Raw genomic sequence first — 18,735 nt, 5'->3', positions numbered from 1 at the left:
GAGAGAAACATCAATGATGAGAATCACTGATCAGCTGCTTCCTGCACGCCCTCTACTGGGGATCCAGTCTGCAACCTAGGCATGTGCCCTTGACCAGAATCGAACCCAGGACCCATCAGTCCCCAGGCGGACACTCTGTCCACTGAGCCAAACCTGCTAGGGCTATAGAGGGTTTTTATAAGAGGTTATTTGAGATAAACTGGTAACATTGCCAAGAAACAAAATCTCAAATGCTCTGGAGAATGATAGCTTTGCAGTTTCTTTTATGCATTTGAACGTAAGGAATATTATATGACAGTGGGAGAAAGCAAGCAGGAATTGGATTACAGTATAGTTAAGATTCTATGCTTTCTTGAGGGTGGTTAACTTCCTAGAGGTCTGAAAAAGGCATTTTATTTCTTTTTATTTTAGAGAGGGAAGAAGAGAGAGAAACATTGATGGGTTGCTGAAAAAGAGGTATTTTTATTTTTATTTATTTATTTATTTTATATACTAGAGGCCCAGTGCACGAAATTCGTGCACTGGGGGGTGGGTGGGTGCCCTCAGCCCAGCCTGTGCCCTCTCCAGTCTGGGACCCCTTGGGAGATGTCTGACTGCTGGGGATCGGGCCTAAACCAGCAGTTGGATATTCCTCTCACAATCCTGGACCGCTGGCTCCTAATTGCTCGCCTGCCTGCCTGCCTCGTTTCCCCTAACTGCCACCCCCTGCCGGCCTGATCACCTAACTGCCCCCACTGCCAGCCTGGTCGCTCCTAACTACCCCCCCCCCCCACCGGCCTGGTCACCCTTTACTGCCCCCCGGCTGGCCTCGTTGCCCCCAAGTGCCCCCCTGCTGTCCTGGTCGCCCCTCATGACCCTCCCCTGCTGGCCTGGTCACCCCTCACGGACCCCCTGCTGGCCGTGTCACCCCATGCAGTCTGCTTGTTTAGTTGTTTGGCCATTCCTTACTAACTCCCCTGCCGGCCTGGTCACCCCATGCAGCCTGCTTGTTCAGTCGTTTGGTCGTCCCTCACTAACCCCCTTGCCGACCTGGTCATAAGCAGCCATCTTGTGAGGGTGTGAGGGTCAATTTGCATATTACCGCTTTATTATATAGGATATTTATTGATTTCAGAGAGGAAGGGGGAGGGAGAGATAGAAACATCAATAATGAGAGAGCATCATTGATTGGTTGCCTCCTACATGCCCCACACTGGGGATCAAGCCCACAACCTGGGCATGTGCCCTGACTGGGAATCAAACCATGACCTCCTGGTTCCCTGGCCAATGCTCAACCACTGAGCCATGCCGGCTGGGCAAAAAGAGGTATTTTAAAAGTGTGTAAACCTAGGTACACAAAACAATGGACAGGGCTTTCTTAAAGCAAATAACATTTTTTATTATGGAAGTTTGAGGCCTGAGGTGTGACTACCCATCATGACCTGCTTCGTTAGGAATTTATGATCAGATCCCTCTGAGAGGTTTCTTCAGATAGATTTATTACAGTGACCCCTTTTTGTCCACACTGCTAAGTATCATGAGGTCACCTCTTCCATTTTCTGACTATTATGAGGTCCCTCTTCCCTGGCTGACTACAGGTACTTTGCTTTGTGAAGAAGGCACTCATGTAAAGAAGGCCTGTAATTTCGTTGTGTTAAGGAATTGGACTGTGATTGCCCAGCTACTGGCTGGAGAGCCTCCTTTCATTTCCCTCAATGCATGTAAATGACAAAGTCTTAATTAAATCTTGAGTGAGTGTGTGTGTGGTAGGACTTCTTTATGCCTATTTTTTCCTTCCATCCCCTCGGCTGCTGAGCTGGGTCTCAGAACTATTTCAATTCAGAAGGCTTTGTTGTTTTGGAAGGGATTATAAAGCTGGTCTGACCAACCTCAATTTATCATTCCCTACTTTTTTTTTTTTTATCCTCATGCAAGGTGTATTAATTTTAGAGAGAGAAGAAGTGGGAGAGAAAAAAGAGAGAGACAGACAGACATCCCATACATGCCCTGACCTGACCAGGCATTGAACCTGCAACCTAGGTATGTGCCCTGGCCAGAATAAAATCCACAACCTTTTGGTGTACAGGACAACACTCCAACCAACTGAGCCACCTGGCCAGGCGAGATGTCATGATTTTAATCTAAGGAAAAAGTTGGAAACTTCTAATTTGACTAGCTGGAGTCATGGTGGGAGGATGAGGCTCAAAAAGAGACAAAATCCTTAATTGCCCCCACAGGTACCCAGGAGAAGTCACTGGGAAAATGAATCTTCAAATGAAACAGCATCTCCTCATTTTGCTCCTACAGCTGCAACCACTCTTGTATTAGGTGACCACTAGCCTCCAGGTTTCTCTCTTCTGGAGACACCGAGAATTCAGTCTGACCTCGACATGCTTTAATCTGCTGGAGTTCCTTCCCCATCTCTACTAAGACATTTCACCCACCCCTGTCTGTCTGCCTGCCCTCCTTAATGATCTTTTCCATCTGTCCAAGTCGAACTTGTTCTTCAGGGCTCAGCTTTTTAAAAAAAAATATTTCTTTATTGATTTCAGAGAGAAAGGGAGAAAGAGAGAGAAATATCAGTGATGAGAAAGAATCATTGATTGGCTGGCTGCCTCCTGAATGTCCCCAGTGCCCCCTACTGGGGATCGAGCCCGCAACCCAGGCATGTGCCCTAGGTCGGAATCAAACCTGGGACCCTTCAGTCCGAAGACTGCTGCTCTATCCACTGAGCCTAGCCAGCTAGGACTCAGCTTGAACTCTTATTTTCCCTGTGATGAGGTAGAATCCATTCAATAGTCTGTCCTGAAAGCCAGGCCCTGTGCAGAGCTTTAGGGATTCAGCGATGCACCACAAAGGACAGATCCTGACATCAGGGAGCTCACAGTCTAGTAAGGGAGAGACATTGAGAGGATTAGAGGACAGTGTGGTGAGTACTACAGTGGGATTGTGTGTAACCAGAGGAGGCTCAGAAGAGGGGTGCTGGTTGTGCCAGTAGGACTATAAAAGCTCCGGGGATTTGACATCTGGGTCAGGGCCTGAGTCTGAGAAAGGGCCTCATCCTCCATGAGCTCTCCCAGCTTTGATTTCCCCCTAGCACTTAAGCCTGGCTCCCCACGGACACCCATCTTCGCTGCCCTGCACAGTGAAGGCAAGTGGAGATCTTGCCTTCATGTTCCCTGTGGCCTGAGCACAGGCCCTGATACCTAATATGGGCTCAGTACATATTTGTTAAATGAATCCCAGAGACAGGTTTCTCCCCAAACACTATCAGGAGTTTCCCTGGGCTAGCCCAAGGGGTAAATTCCTTTCTAAAGCTTGGAAGAATCTCCAAGACAAGGGCGTCTCCCCCACCACTTGTCTTTTGCTCCCTGGCTCCCCAGGGTCCCTTGTTGCCTCCAAATGTGACCCACCAATGTAGTGAACCCCTTTCACGTCCCACGTGGTTCAGGGTTCAGGTTCAGGGTTCGGGCTCTGGAGGAGGCCGCACGCAAATGAAAGAGACTAGAAAATATTAATTTGGAAATATTGGGGGCCAGGCCGGAGCCCAACTCAGGGGAAGGACTCCACCCCGCTCTGGCCTTGCTATCCCTTTTATTAAGACTATGGGATACACCCATAGCCTTTAGGCAGGCAATTCCAATAATAGCCAATCAGCAAGAATTTACATAAAACTAGAAGGTGGAAGTTGCTTTAGCTGCCATTGTCTCAACTAAACAGTGGGTGGTTGGCTCTGACCTTTCAGAGCTTCAAGGTTGACCAGCCTTCCAGGTTCCTTGCCCACACCTCTCTGCTAGTGAAGGCAATGGGAGGCTTCCAACACACCAAGGCCTTCCTTTTAAAGAGCTCCAGCCTCCAAAATCTCCCTGAAGAAACTACCCTTATTGATGAAACTATGTTCAACAACGGAATACTATGCAGCCTTGGGAATGGTTGGGAGGCTTTCCGATGTATGCCTTTTTATGTAAGCTTGATTTTGGAACCAATGTGAATGTTTACCTATTAAAAAACACACCCAAATCTCACAATGAAGATGAAAATTCACCCAAGAGTGTGAATGAATGATAGGTAATTCAGTTTTCAATTTGAGCTTCAATAAATGATTTATTGAATGAACACATGAATATTTCCCCATAGCATCTCTGAGTCTTCATTTTAGTCCTTTGCTCTCTTGTTCTCCCTAGAGAAGGGCCTCTCGACACCTAGGGAGGCCAGAGGCGAGAGACTGGAGAGATAAGGGCACAGGTTCTTGCAGCTCTTCCTACCAAATTTGTCTGTCTCACAGAGATCCCACCACGTACAGGTTCTTTGATTCAAAGTCCTTTCACTTTGATGGTCTCTGTTCTCGGCTTCCCTTGGGGAAGAGATGGAGCTGGTATTTTACAGTTGGGAAACTGACTCAGACTTTATGTGTCATGGTTAGTTGGCCTTGAAATTGGAGAACCCAGGTTTTCAGGAAATTTCCAAACTATATCTTCACCCTAAACCCGCTTCCTGGGTCCAGATTCTTATATCTACCTACTAGATGGTTCCACCAGGAGGTCTCTCAGGCAACTCAACATGTTAAAAAATGGCCTCCTCCTCCTCCACCCAAACATGGTTCACTCAGCTTGCCAATCCACTAAGAGTACTACCACGCACCCAGATACCTACACAGAAATCAGGGTTTCATCCTTCATTATTCCCAGTCCCTTATCACCCTTCCATTTATATGCCCCCATCCCTACCCCTAAGCCTGACCTAAACATTTCCCAAATCTGTTACTGACTCTCCAACTCTGCAGCCATTCCTGACCCAGGCTTCTAGCATCTCTTAACTAATTATTATAGCAGTCTCCAACCTTGATCCCACTTCACTGCAGGCCAAGTCTTCATTCCAAAATGCAATTATGTCACCTTCCTGCTTAAAACCTTTTAGTGGCTTCTAATTACCATTAAGATAAAAATCCAAACTCTTTATTGGGGCTTACAGGAACTTTTTTTTTTCCTTCAGATCAAGCCATCTAGGTTTGGTATACTTTTCGTGTAAGTAGATTTTAAACACTGATTCAATTTATTATAGTTATAGTCTATTCAGATTTTTTATTTTTTCCTGTGTCTGTTTGGCAAATTATATTTTCTAGGAAACTATTTCAAATTTATTGGTATAAGTTGTTGCCAATATTATTTTAAAACTGCTTTTGTATCTAGTTATGTGCATTTAAAATTTTATATTACTTATTTTTGCTCTTTTTTTTTTTTTTTTTGGTTTTAATCTGTTGTTCTTTTTCCAACTTCTTGAGGCAGATGCTTAGCTTATTAATTGTCAGCCCATCTTCTGTAAATAAGTATGGAACTTGTTAATAAATTTATAGGTTTCCCTTTATTTGTGTCCCACAAGTTTTAATATCTAGTATTTTCATTACTATATTCAGCTCTAAACATTTTAAAATTTCCATCATGATTTTTTTCTAACCTGTGAGTTTTAAGTATGTTTAAAATGTTCATATGTATTTTTTATCTTTTTTCTTGTGAATGACTACCATCTTAATTCTTTTTATGTTTATTGAGATAATATTTTAATATAGTAATAGTTGAGTATATCTTGATTTTTTGGGGTTTGTTTTATTAATCCTCACCCGAGGATATTTTTTCCATTGATTTTTAGAGTGGAAGGGAGGTAGGGAGGGAATGGGAGGAGAAGGAGAGAGAGAGAGAAACATTAATGTGAAATATTGGCCCTGACTGGGGTGGGATTAAACTGCAACCCAGGTATGGGCTCTTGACCAGGAATCAAATCCATGACCCTTTGGTGCTCAGGCAACGTTCTAACCACTGAGCATACCATCCAGGGCTGAGTATATCTTGATTTTTAAAGTATGTAATTATTAAGGTAGCACATGATGTAGCCAATGCTGGTTTTATTAATAAAACACATTCCTTGCATAGATGCATGGATCATACATATAGTCTCTTCTTTATATTTAATCTATTTCGATTCAACATTAAATTTTACATTCTAAAAACAAAAAGACAATAAATAAATGAATAAGTTTATTTACATAAATATACAGCTTTTGAAACTACAGTTTTCCAGTGAGGGTACTTTTGGATCCTAAGGACAGGTGTAGCCTTCAGAAAGGCACTGAAGACCAAAGAGAAAAGAATTTAAACACCAGAAATTTATCTTTTTCTCACATCTGCTCTTCTCTCCCTGTAAGGCTCCCTCTACTCTTGAAATCACAATGCAAATGGAATTTGGGTACTCTTTTTTTTTTTTTTTTTTTTTTTAGTATTCTAGTTTATTACTTTATTATATACTTGTGAATGCCATTAAGTTAACACAATAATGTGTTATACAAATGGTGTTTTATAAAATAAAAATGATTAAATAGTAAAAAAAAATGTATATAGTACTTGTAAAAGGTTTTTTTGCTTTTTTTTATTGTCTAAAGTTTTACACATGTCTCCTTTTCCCCAATTGACCCCTCCCCCCCAGCCATTCCCACCCCAGGCAAGCCCCTACTGTCCCAGTGTCTTTGTCCATTGGTTATGTTAATATGCATGCATACAAGTCCTTTGGTTGCTCTCTAACCACCGCCCCCCACCATTTGTCTCTAGATTGATCTATTCTTTTTTTTAAATTTAATAAATCTTTATTGTTCAGATTATTACAGTTGTTCCTCTTTTTCCCCCCATAGCTCCCGTCCACCTGGTTCCCATCCCACCCTCTTCCCTTACCTCCCCGCGACTGTCCTCATCCATAGGTGTACGATTTTTGTCGAGTCTCTTCCCGCACCCCCCACCCCCCTTTACCCCTGAGAGTTGTCAGTCCACTCCCTTTCTATGCCCCTGATTCTATTATATTCACCAGTTTATTCTGTTCATCAGATTTTTTATTCACTTGATTTTTAGATTCACTTGTTGATAGATATGTATTTGTTGTTCATAATTTTTATCTTTACCTTTTTCTTCTTCTTCCTCTTCTTAGAGAATATCTTTCAGCACTTCATATAATATTGGTTTGGTGGTGATGAACTCCTTTAGCTTTTTCTTATCTGTGTAGCTCTTTATCTGCCCTTCAATTCTGAATGATAGCTTTGCTGGGTAGAGTAATCTTGGTTGTAGGTTCTTGCTATTATTCATCACTTTGAATATTTCTTGCCACTCCCATCTGGCCTGCATAGTTTCTGTTGAGAAATCTGCTGACAGTTGTATGGGTGCTCCGTTGTAGGTAACTACCTATTTTTCTCTTGCTGCTTTTAATATTTTCTCTTTGTCTTTTGCCCTTGGCATTTTAATTATGATGTGTCTTGGTGTGGTCCTCTTTGGATTCCTTTTGTTTGGGGTTCTGTGTGCTTCCTGGACTTGTAAGTCTATTTCTTTCACCAGGTGGAGGAAGTTTTCGGTCATTATTTCTTCAAATAGGTTTTCAGTATCTTGCTCTCTCTCTTCTTCTGGCACCCCCATAATTCTGATGTTGGTACGCTTGAAGTTGTCCCAGAGGCTCCTTACACTATCTTTATATTTTTGGATTCTTTTTGCTTTCCCAGTTGAGTGTTATTTGCTTCTTTGTATTTCATATCTTTGACTTGATTCTTGTGATCCTCTAGTCTGCTGTTACATCTCTGTATAATATTTTTTATTTCAGTCAGTGTATGCTTAATTTCTAGTTGGTCCTTTTCCATATCCTCGAGGGTCTCTCTCATATCCTCGAGGGTCTCGCTAAATTTATCAGCCTTTTCTAGGAAATTCTTGAAAAACCTTATAACCGTGGTTTTGAACTCTATCTCCAGTCATTTGTTTCCCTCCATTTCTTATCTGTTTTTTATCTGTTTCTTTGTCTCTGCATTTTCGCTGCTTCCCTGAGTTGGTAGAGTAGCTTTGTGTGCTAGTTGTCCTATATGGGCCAGTGGCTCGGCCTCCCCAGTTACCTGAGGTGGACACTCTTGGTGCACCCCTTTGTGAACTGTGTGTACAGCCTTGTTGTAGTTAAGTCTTTATTGTTGTTGGTATCAGTGGGAGGAGTTGACTTCCAGGCCAATTGGCTGTGAGGATCAGCTGTGTCTACGCAGGGAGACAGCCTTATTCGACTAGACTTGCAAAATTGTAAAAGCCTCTGTGCTCAGCTTGGATGGGGCGGAGTTTCAGGGTGGAGCCAACAGCCTTGGCTTCCCGTCAGCCCCACCCTATGAGGTTCCTGGGTCTCAGTGTCCCTCAGTACTCACTGCAAGCACCTCTGAGAGAAAGGCGCCCTGGAGTTTCGCCCGCTGCCAAGCAGTCTAGTTTCTCCCCCAATGAATCTGGATTCCCAGATTCTCACCCGGAACTGGGGTTCAGCGCAGTCCGGAGCTTTTGTCTCCTTCCTGCTAGGGCAATTCAGCGGCACAGTCAATAGTCCGTCCTCTGCGCACATTCACGTGTGCGCCTCCGGAGCGCTGCCTTTCGCCGCTCCCCTGAGTTTCCGCCTTACAGCCCAGATTCCCCCAGTATGAGCCTGGGTCCCCAGGGTCTCGCCTGGAACTGGGGTTCAGTGCAGTCGGAGCTGGGGTTCAATGCAGTCTGAAGCTTTTATCTCCTTCCCGCTAGAGAACAGCAGCCAGGCACTCAGCCGCCCCGTCCTCTCTGGCTTCGTCCTCTCCGCAAGCACACGCACCCTTGTCTCCGTACCTCAGGCTTTTACAGCTCCTCTGATTTTCCTTGTGGTTTTCTCTTATTTTTGAAATTGTTGTGCGAGGCTGCAGTTTAGGTGTTTAACTATGCCGCCATCTTGGTTTCTCTCCTAGATTGATCTATTCTTGTTCATCAAATTATGTTGATCATTATATCCCACATGTGATATTTATCTTTTTCTGACTGGCTTATTTCGCTTAGCATAATGTTCTCCAGTTCCATCCATGTTGTTGCAATTGTTAAAAGTTCCTTCTTTTTTACAGCGGCATAATATTCCATTGTGTAGATGTACCACAGTTTTTTAATCCACTCACCTGCTGATGAGCACTTAGGCTGTTTCCAAATCATAGCTATTGTAAATTGCGCTGCTATGAACATAGGGGTGCATATGTCCTTTCTGATTGGTATTTCTGGTGTCTTGGGATATAGTCCTAGGAATGGGATTACTGGGTCAAATGGGAGTTCCATTTTTAACTTTTTGAGGAAACTCCATACTGTTCTCCACAGTGGCTGCACCAGTCTGCATTCCCACCAGCAGTGCAGGAGGGTTCCTTTTTCTCCACATCCTCGCCAGCACTTGTTGTTTGTTGATTTTGGGTACTCTTTTGCAATAATTGACTTGCATGTTCAAGAGACCAGCCAAAACGATCTAGAACCTATAAGTTTATATTTTCACTGATAGTTTGTTAGTCCTACCTGTGAAAATGTCTACTTTCTCCTTGTCCATTAGTGACCAAAGGAAAAGGCTGACCTATGCATGATCAGAACATCACTCTGGAAACATAGCTTAACAGAGATTTATTACCACCAGACGTTGTAATACTCTTGTTCAATACATAACAGAAACCCTATGTAAATAAGTAACTATAGGAAAACCCCACTTATAAAGCTTAAAAAGGTGTGAAAAATGATATAAACAGAACCACATAAAAATAAAATTGGAGCAATCACCAGAGGAACTGCCTTGCATGTCTTACTCCTCAAACCTTTGGAATGTTAGAACTGGGCAGAATAACCTCTGGACTGAGTCAAACCAACACTGTATTCCAGACAAGTTTGTTAAATAACAGAAATGCCAACTTAGTTCTTGGGTTCCAAAATCACCCCAATTAAACTGAACACTCCCTAGAATTTTCATTCCCAGAAACATGCTTTTTGGCCTTTGTTCTTTGTACAGTCATTACCCTCTGCCTGGACACTCCTTCTCCCGAGTGGTTAACTCCTGCTCAACGCTCAGGTCTCTCTTTTGTTTTTATATTAAAAGAAGTAATTTCCTCTGCAAGCCCGACAAATCTGATTGAATTCCTAAATTTGGATTACGTGGCCCTTCTGCTTCTCCATGTGATCTCATAGCAGCCTGTACTTAACCTTATTGCTTCTTTTCTCAGTTTCCCTCACTAGAATGCAAATTCCCTGAAGACCTTGCTGAGTGCCTAGTAAAGATGTAGAATTGAGTAACTCCTTTTCTAGAGTCACCAAGAACAATATGAGGCATCCCTCCTTTCTTCACCTCAGTATTAATGATACCTATAGAGTCTCTCTTCACAATTATGGTTCATCATGCCACCAGGCCCCTGGGAGGCCATTCTCAGGTGCAGAGCTGGGGCTAGGCTGCACTAAGCTGTGAGTCCCTGCACTAAGCCTTCTTGCCAGTAGGTGGCAACTGAAGCCTGAAAGCTGAACACTGTCTCTGCTCCCTCCCTTTTCTGAGCCGCTTGGAGAGGATGCTCTGGTGGGGATCTGGTTCTTGGCTTCCGGGCTGCTGTTCCTTCTTGCCTGTCTGGAAGCAGCCATTGCCTAGACTTCTCCTTTGTCTTAGATTCTAATTTGGTTCAAGTGCATATGTTCCAACTAGAGCCAAAAACTAGGTGGGCAATGAAACCTATTAAAATTATTTTTTTAAGAGCATGCATGTTTTTAGTAACTCTCCATAGTCTTCCCGTGTGTCCTTGTGGATGATGCTGAGTTCCAGGTCAAGGAGGTAGCCTGGGTCCCCTCTGAGTTCCCTCCCGAAGCCTAAAGGCTAGAACTGGAGAAAGTTATTTTTGTTTTTAAAGAAGTAGAGAACAACAACAGTAGAGAATGGCTGTGGGTGTGTGGGAGGAACTTATTGAGGCACTGCTAATATCACGTTAACATCGTCCGAGAGCTATTTTTAAATTAGCTTTGAGGCTGTTTGTTTGATCATGTTACCGCTCTGGGTCTGAACTTTGTGGTGCCAGTCTCACAAGAATGACATTGAATTGCAGCAGTGTTGCTGTGGGTGGGCAAGTGATCCTTGGGAGGCAAAGGAGAGGCTACCAGTCTTGTCTGGAAGAGGATGAAGGACGGTTTCTTAAGGAGGGGGCAGTTTGAGCTGTCTTGGAGGAGGGGAGAGTTATTCTGTCTAGGTGGAAGAAACAATTTGAATAAAAAGAGAAGCACAAATCAGCCTTTTGTATTTCCAAATGCATCTAGCCTACCCCCAAACTCTGCCTAAAATCCTCTCAGCCTGTTCATGCCACCTTGCCCAAGGACTTCCTGGGAACCCTGGCCCCTTCTGGGTGACTCACCTGCACATTTACCCTCTTGTGCCCAAGTGTGGCCGCTGTCTCCTTGAGCACCTGGACCTCCTCTGCTTCCTCAGGCACTGCTAGCAGCTAATGGAGTTCAGCTGGAATTCCATGTACCTGAGGTAGGTGCCTTCGACCGGGGTTTCAAGATGTTACAGGTGAGCTCCTTATCCTCACCTGCTATGCTCTGGCTTTCAGCTTCAGTGAACCAGGCCAATCAGCAGATCTCTTCTTGTAGGGGAATGAATGTCCCAGGAAGTGTGTGCATTGAACTTTTCTTCCAGGCTGGAACAACAAGAACCTGGGAAAAGAGTGATTTGGGATTCTGGGACAGTTTTAAGAAAAGCTCACATTTTGCTGATGCCTCAGCCCTGGGCAATGAGCAAGGCAAAGGCTACATGTGGGTATCAGGAATACGTACCCCAGGAAAGAAAAGAGTGGAAGATAGATGAAGTAGATGAGTGGCAAACTCCTTGGAGAGAGAAATTAATCTGCTCCCAGAAAGGATTAGACTGAGGTTGTTAAATTACTCTGGAGAAAATGCTTGGGTTGGGACTACCCTTGTGGAGCCACTGGCGAAGACCCAGGCTCTTTTCGGCCTGGTAAGCACTCCCTAGCAACTTCCAGGCCTTGGTGTGGTGGTTCTGTGACATTGGACTTGAAACACTGTCATGCCAGGAGGCACTAGCTGGAGGTTCTGAAAACGGCAGGAATTCTGGAGGAGAACTGAAGGAGAGGCTTTTAGACCTGGAAGAAACCTCAGAGCCCATCGAGTTCACCCCTATCTGTCTTTTCACAGTGGAGGAAACAGATGGAAAATTACTTGCTTCCTCAAGGCCACACTGAGTCAGTGGCAGAGTTGAGTCCATATAAAACACTGGTTGCTATGGTTCTTACAACTTTGGTCGTACCAGAGGATTTCTCATATACTCCACCACCCCATGTTAGTTCCTTATTGTGGGGTATGAGTAATCAAAGACTCTGTACATTTGCCCAGGATGAAAAGCTGTCCACACTATGCTGGAACAATGCCACTGTGGTAGGCAGTTAGACAAACAGAGCAAGGACGATAGGCCAGGTACAGAAGGTCACCAGGGTGGAATGGGCAAAACTGGGAAAATAAGGACTTCACCCCCACAGTAACCTTTCCTCCCCTAGCATATTGCTGGTCATATGAGTTAGACCTCCTTAGAGGGGGGATGAACAAGGGGGCTGGAGAATAGCCCTTAAGCATGAAGCCCTCAAGACAATGAGGTTCTGACCCGCATCAAGTATATCCAGGCCTCAGTTGTGTTTCAGTTCCAGGCCCAGAAAAGCAGCAAAACCAGACAAACCATGGCTGACGTCAGGACCAGCTGTATTGATTAACCCCTGCCCTGATGCTGACCAATCAGTGAAGACCATGACCCTGAAAGGACACACTGGAAAGCTGATGAATAGTCTATTGAGATCTTCCCCTCGAACTCCCCTAAAACCCCCACCCTGACAACCTGTAGGACAGCAGACACTGTCTGTGGAGCACGCCTGAGCCTGAGCCTTTCCCCACCCCTCACTCCATGTATGTCTTCCTTGCCTCTCTCTAAGTTCCTAGGGCCCTTCTTTTGCTTCTGTAACTTGTTTCCTGAGCCCATTCTTCTACGGCTCACTCCTACCTCTGTGACTTTCTAAATAAATGTTCTCTTAAAAGTTTGAGTCTTGGTTCTGCATTTTTTCTCAGCTAGAACTCAAGTACCGAGGTTGCTGAACCGAGATCTAATACCTGGTGCCGTTTTCACCACTGACACCACCACTGACCTCCAAATGCCCTCACCTCTTGTTTGTGCCTAAAGTTGCCTTTAACAGGAAGAACCAGACTCTGGTAGGAAGAACACAGGTCTGGCAGGATCTCAAACCCAGTGGGGAAATGAAATGAAAGGGCCCCAGAGGGTCCTAAAATAAAGGAGACAACAGCCTTTGAGGGTTTGTTGCAAACTGTTATAATTAAAGTGCGGAGGGCAGAGGGTTCTGAGCAGGCCTCAGCTTCAGAGGCACAGTCCTGGAGGGGGAATGGCACCTGCAGGGAACAGGAACTCCATCACTGCTGCTCGCTACACGGAGTTGCGGTGGAGTCTTCTTACGGAGCCTGAGAGCAAAAGAAGGGAGAGCCAGCAAGCAGCTGCTTTAGATTCCACATCTTGCTGCCTTCCCACTGTGACATCCCCTCCCTGGAGCAGGCCTCAGAGCCAAGCTGGGGATGGGCACAGACTCTTCCTCTGGCCCCGGCTGCCTGCCAGCTCAGGGCGGCCCAGGCATCCTCACTATCATTCATCATAGACTTCCTTTTCTGCCAGAGGTTTTCCCCAATTGTAGCTTAAAAGCACCAGCAGGAGAAAAAGCAAGGAATGTTCTTGTTAATATAATTCCACAGCAAAAATGAGTCAGGAACTGGGTGTTTCCCAGGGTTGGTGGATATCTGTGAATGTCCCCGCATTCTTTATGCTTGGATGGGTAGCGCTGTTGAAGGTGCCAAACGTCTGAGTGTTTAGGACTACTTCATGTTTTTGAGAAGCAATGGGGAGAGTCACTGGGCAGAATCGGAGCCTAGAGTCAGGGAAGGATGGAGAGGGGAAACGGGTTGAATCCCGAGGTCATTCCCAAAGGAAGGCAGCACTACTTCCAGGAGCAGCAGCAGGAAGGCCTGTGCCAAGGCTCTGCTTGAGCGGCCGGGTAGTGGGGTAAGGAGGTGGCCCCCTCTTGCTGCTTTGGGTTACTGTTTGGGCAAAGCGAAGTCCCAGGCAGTATCCTGTGCACATTTCCACATGGCCTGCACCAGGCGGGTGAAGCCCATGTCTTTGGGCTTCTCCAGGCCTCTCATCAACCGCTGCTTCATGATGGAAACAAATTCCTTATTGCTCAGCTCCCCGTTGCCTAGAGTAAGAGGCAAACACAACAGGTGTAAGAGGAGGCCTCGGAACAAAGACAGAAAATTCCATTGTTCACAATGTGAGTTGTAAAGCCCAGTACTCTCTCACAGCCCAATTCAATTCTCTTGACCTGAAATGAACTGGTTTGTTCTTGATGTTTCTGGCTGCATGCAACTGTGACAGGTTAGTGTGACCAAAGTTAAATGAGAATATATTCTATGTCAGGTCCTGTGCTAAGTGTTGTGAATAAGAAGACAAATAAACCTTTGTCCCTTGAAATACTCACAGGTTGTGGCAGAGACCAACATGATCTCAACAGCGTGGTAAATGCCATAATGGGGTAAAGGATGCTCTAGGGGCACAGAGGGAGGCTCTCTAACCCAAGCTGGAGGTGGTACAACTACAGGTCAGCAAAGCTTTCCTGGAGGAGATTCTTAAGTTGAATCCCAAAAGACTAACAGGAATTGGCCAAGTAAAGGAGAGTGAGATGGAAAGCATTCCAGGTACTGGTAGAAGCATCAGCAAAGGTACAGCAGGGAGCAGCAGGCTGATGGAGCTACTGGTAGGTATTGCTGGGGTAGGGTGGGGGGCGTGGCAAGTAAACTAAAGAGGCAGGCAGGAGACAGGTCCCCAAGGATCTTGTATTTTCATTAAAGGGTTTGCACTTTATCTTCTGGGTGGTAGAGTGCCAGGAAAGAACTGGAAGCAGGAGAGTGGAGTGCAATTAGATTTCCATTTGGAGAGATTTTTCTGGCTGAATATATGGGGATGGGACCAGAGAGGGGCACAACTGGAGTATGGGGTCATTTAGGAGATTGTTACAACAGTCCAGATGAGAGATGAGGGTTGTTCATGGTGAAAACCAAAATCACTATCTGGCTTTGGGTTGAGCCCATTTTCTCAAGGATTCCCATCCACCCTCTCCCATGGCAGACGCTCAGGTCTGGAAGAGAACTTGGAGAGCATCTGGTTTCACCAAAGGTCACCTCTCAAGTCACACGGAACAGTAACCACTCCAACAGTAGAAGGCAGTTAATCTTTGACTAGATGCCCAGGACTAAATGTCTGCCTTACTGGGGGTGATGAAGCAACAGGAAACCAGCAAACAGACCTCTTTACTAATGACCGGTCTGGGAAGAGAGTGCAAAGAGGGACTAGATGGTTTACTTTTGTACGGAGTACCTGAAAACCTGAACAGCCTGTTTCTGGCTGAAGAGAGCATGCGCAACCACAGAGATACCCCAGAGATACCTCACAGCAAGATTAAACAAACAAAAACAGGCAAACTAGTCTATGGTGCTGTCAGTCAGGAGAGTGGCTGCCCCTGGGAGTGGAAGTGACCGGAAGGCAGCAGCAGAGGTCCTCTGTGGTCCAAGTCATGTGCTGTATCTGGACAATGGTTGTTACATAGGTATGTTCAGCTTTTAAAAATTCATCAGTCTGCCCGGCAGGTGTGGCTCAGTGGTTGAGCATCAGTCTATGAACCAGATAGTCATGATTTGATTCCAAATCAGGACACATGCCCGGGTTTCAGGCTCCATCTCCAGTAGGGGGTGTGCAGGAGGCAGCCGATCAATGATTTTCTCTCATCATTGATATTTTTATCTCTCCCTCTCCTTTCCTCTCTGAGATCAATAAAAATATATTTTAAAAATTCATCAATCTATACATTTATGATATTTACACTTTTCTGTATGTATATTTCAATATTAAAAGTAGCCTGTCTGGGCTGAAGCAATCAATAATATGGCTTACTAAAAATGTAATTAAAAGAGCAAAAAGTCTAAACAAGATTCTTAATATTTTGTATATAAAATGAAGCTTCAGATGAAAAAATCTGAGGTCATTTCATTCAAATTACTGTGGGATTTGTTTCCTGCTTCCCTAAGGCCATAGCTCACTAGTCTGTATGGTTCTGTCACCTCTGAACCAGGTGTATGACTCGATGTCATTGTGTGTGTGTGTGTGACCTGTGAGTGCAACTCTAAATTCTTTGCTGAACAAGTCCTCGGTCCTCTGACATTTTAACCTAAGACCTTGCACTGGTAGAAATAACAATGTCTTCTTATTTTTTTTAATACAGTAATATTGATAATATTATTTTATATTAGTTTCAAGTGTATAGCATACTGTACACAGTTATATAATTTACAAAGTGATCCCCCTGATAATGCTAGTACCCAACTGGCACCATACATAGTTATTACAATATTATTGACTGTATTCCCTATTTCCTCCTCAAGCCTATTTTGTAACTACCAATTTGTAATGATAATGGCTTTTTAATTTAATATGTACTTCCTTTTTCTGTAGATTAAGAAAATAAGCCCCAGAGATGTTAAATGATTTTCTAAAGGTGACTCAAGTAGATATTGGCAGGGCCTACTTCTGAAAGGCTGGAAAATCAAATTAATTTCCCAGGCCCTCCTAGGAGTAGAGAACTGTGAGGCTGGTTGCCTTTATTCTCTGATTCACCTCACAGACCAGCTCTAGGATATCGGCTTCAAATATTACAAAAATAAATGTTTCTTAAAAAACAACAAGCCCCCTGAATGTGATTAGAGTAAAAATATCTGGGGAAGGGCCCTGGCCTGTTATGGCTCAGTTGGTTGGAGCACTGTCCCGTACACCAAAAGGTGGTGGGTTCGATTCCTGGTCAGAGCACATATCCAGATTGTGGGCTCGAGGGCACATGTGCGAGGCAACCAATGTTTCTGTTTCTCTCTCCATTTCTCTCTCTAAAAAAATCAATTAAAAATATCTTTGGAGCCCTAACTGGTTTGGCTCAGAGGACAGAGTGTCAGCCTGTGGACTGAAGAGTCCCAGGTTTGATTCCGGTCAAGGGCACATGCCTGGGTTGTGGGCTCAATCCTCAATAGGGGACATGCAGGAGGCAGCCAATCGATGATTTCCTTTCATCATTGATGTTTCTATCTCTTTCTCCCTCTTCCTTCCTATCTCTGAAATCAATAAAAATATATTATAAAAAAATCTTTGGACAGTAATGCTATTCTCTACAGTAATGCTATTCACTCGAACTCTCTTCAATGTCATGATGCTGAGGGCTGAACTACTGATGTGGGGAAGGAGTAGGCTAAAGAGGTGTGGGCTACTGCATGCAGCTGTCTGCCAGGCTCCATTCCAAACAGTGTCCCTTTCAAGGGCAGTCGCCGAGTCCTCCCGCCTGACTCCAGAGGGCCCCACTCACCATCACAGTCAAAGAGCGCAAACACCACATCACACACATGGTCTGAGAGCTCCACTTTAGCCACTGTCCTGGCCACCTGCTGCATGGTCACTGAAGAAGAAAGGAAGATGCTAAATTAGCATAGCAGAGGGACTTGCATTTTGCTTTCTCTAAATGAAGTGGATAAAACTACTCAGTCATAATAAAGAGTTTTCAACTGTATTTAAGAAAATGATAGTTTTTAATCCATAACCTACTGGAAAGAACATGATAACAAAAGTAAAGAAAATACCTGGTAGCAAAAGGAAGGGGAGGTGGGAAATGAGGAGGCTCCCCCTTCAGTTCCTGATTGACAGTAAGACCTGCATGGACGAGCTCCTGGCCCCTCCTCCCTACAGGTTTCCCACCAGCCGCCTCATCCTTTCTAACTCAGCCCCTGGGGATAAGGGGTGGCCCATCTTACTAGTTCAGAATGCAGCCTTTTTTGTTCGTCTTTTTCCGACCTCCAGAAAATCTTTTCTCTCATGCCATTTTCTCTTTTTCTGACATTTACTGTTAAACACTAGCAATCATGTGAGAAGTGTGTTCTCATGAAAAAATAAGCCAGGAAGGACTAGGCAGTTTCCACTGCCTTTTATCCCATTTATAGAGATCTACCTACATCTATAAATTTTATATATGCATTAATTATGCTATTGCTTCTAGACACACTTACTCTTAAGTGAGGTAAAACATGGAGGAAAGGAAAGAATTCATTTATACTTACCCAGAAGCAACGTGAACTTAAACTAGAGTTGTGTGCCTTCTCTGCCTATGTAATCCCTATAACTTCAGTTCTTTCTTGTCATTTTTTCCTACATTTGGTCTTTCACTTCACCTCTGTCACCTCCACTATTCAGTGCAGATACAAATGCCAGAGCAATGCAGGGGAGTGGGGTGATGCAGTGGGAAGGCTGGGCTTGAAGTCACAAGACCTGAGCTTCAGTCCTGGCTCCACCACCAACATTCTGTGTGAATGGAGTAGCTTAACCTTTTTAGATTTAATTTTCTCATTCAAATGAGGGAATGTCACAAGATAACTGCTGAGGTGGTTTAGTATGCAAAAAGAGTTTATTGGTGTTTTCTAGAATCTGAGGGTAGGGTTGGGGTGGAGGTATACAGATATAGCTGAGGATCTCTGTGGCAAAGGGTACAGGAAAGGTAATATTAGCCACAAGCTAGGCTACACCCTAGTGTTCAAAGCCTCTGGCTTGAGGGGCACTAGGCTGCTCAGGAGGGTGGGAAGAGCCAGCTTCCTCCTCCACGCAGCTTTGGGTTACTATTCAGACTGCCCTCTCTCTCAGATGTGAGTTAGGGTGGAGGAACCAATGCCCCTTGGAAATAAAAGATTTAAGCAAAAAATACTATTGTGGTGGATGCTCATGGGCTGTGGTTAACTGCTGAAAGGGGATCGGGCATCTCAC

The 18,735-nt window shown here is 44.5% G+C and overlaps 1 protein-coding gene across 3 annotated transcripts in view; it reads right to left on the bottom strand.

The window, feature by feature from the left end:
• Positions 1–7,879: 7,879 nt before the first annotated feature.
• Positions 7,880–18,735, bottom strand: part of MICU1 (mitochondrial calcium uptake 1) — a 179,158-nt gene continuing 168,302 nt past the window's right edge. The window contains exons 12-13 of one of the 3 annotated variants that reach the window (XM_079793297.1): positions 17,294–17,383; positions 7,880–14,089 (exon numbers count right to left, since the gene is read on the bottom strand). In XM_079793297.1, the coding sequence (XP_079649423.1) occupies positions 13,929–14,089; positions 17,294–17,383 (251 nt within the window). In that variant the 3' untranslated portion in view covers positions 7,880–13,928. The remainder of the gene's footprint in view (positions 14,090–17,293; positions 17,384–18,735) is intronic. The other 2 variants (XM_079793296.1, XM_079793295.1) reach the window with 2 other exon arrangements.

Source organism: Cnephaeus nilssonii (assembly GCF_951640355.1).
Source record: "Cnephaeus nilssonii genome assembly, chromosome: 16".
Lineage (NCBI taxonomy): Eukaryota > Metazoa > Chordata > Mammalia > Chiroptera > Vespertilionidae > Cnephaeus > Cnephaeus nilssonii.
The sequence above is the reverse complement of the archived record's forward strand: the minus strand, read 5'-3'. Positions and strand labels throughout refer to the sequence as shown.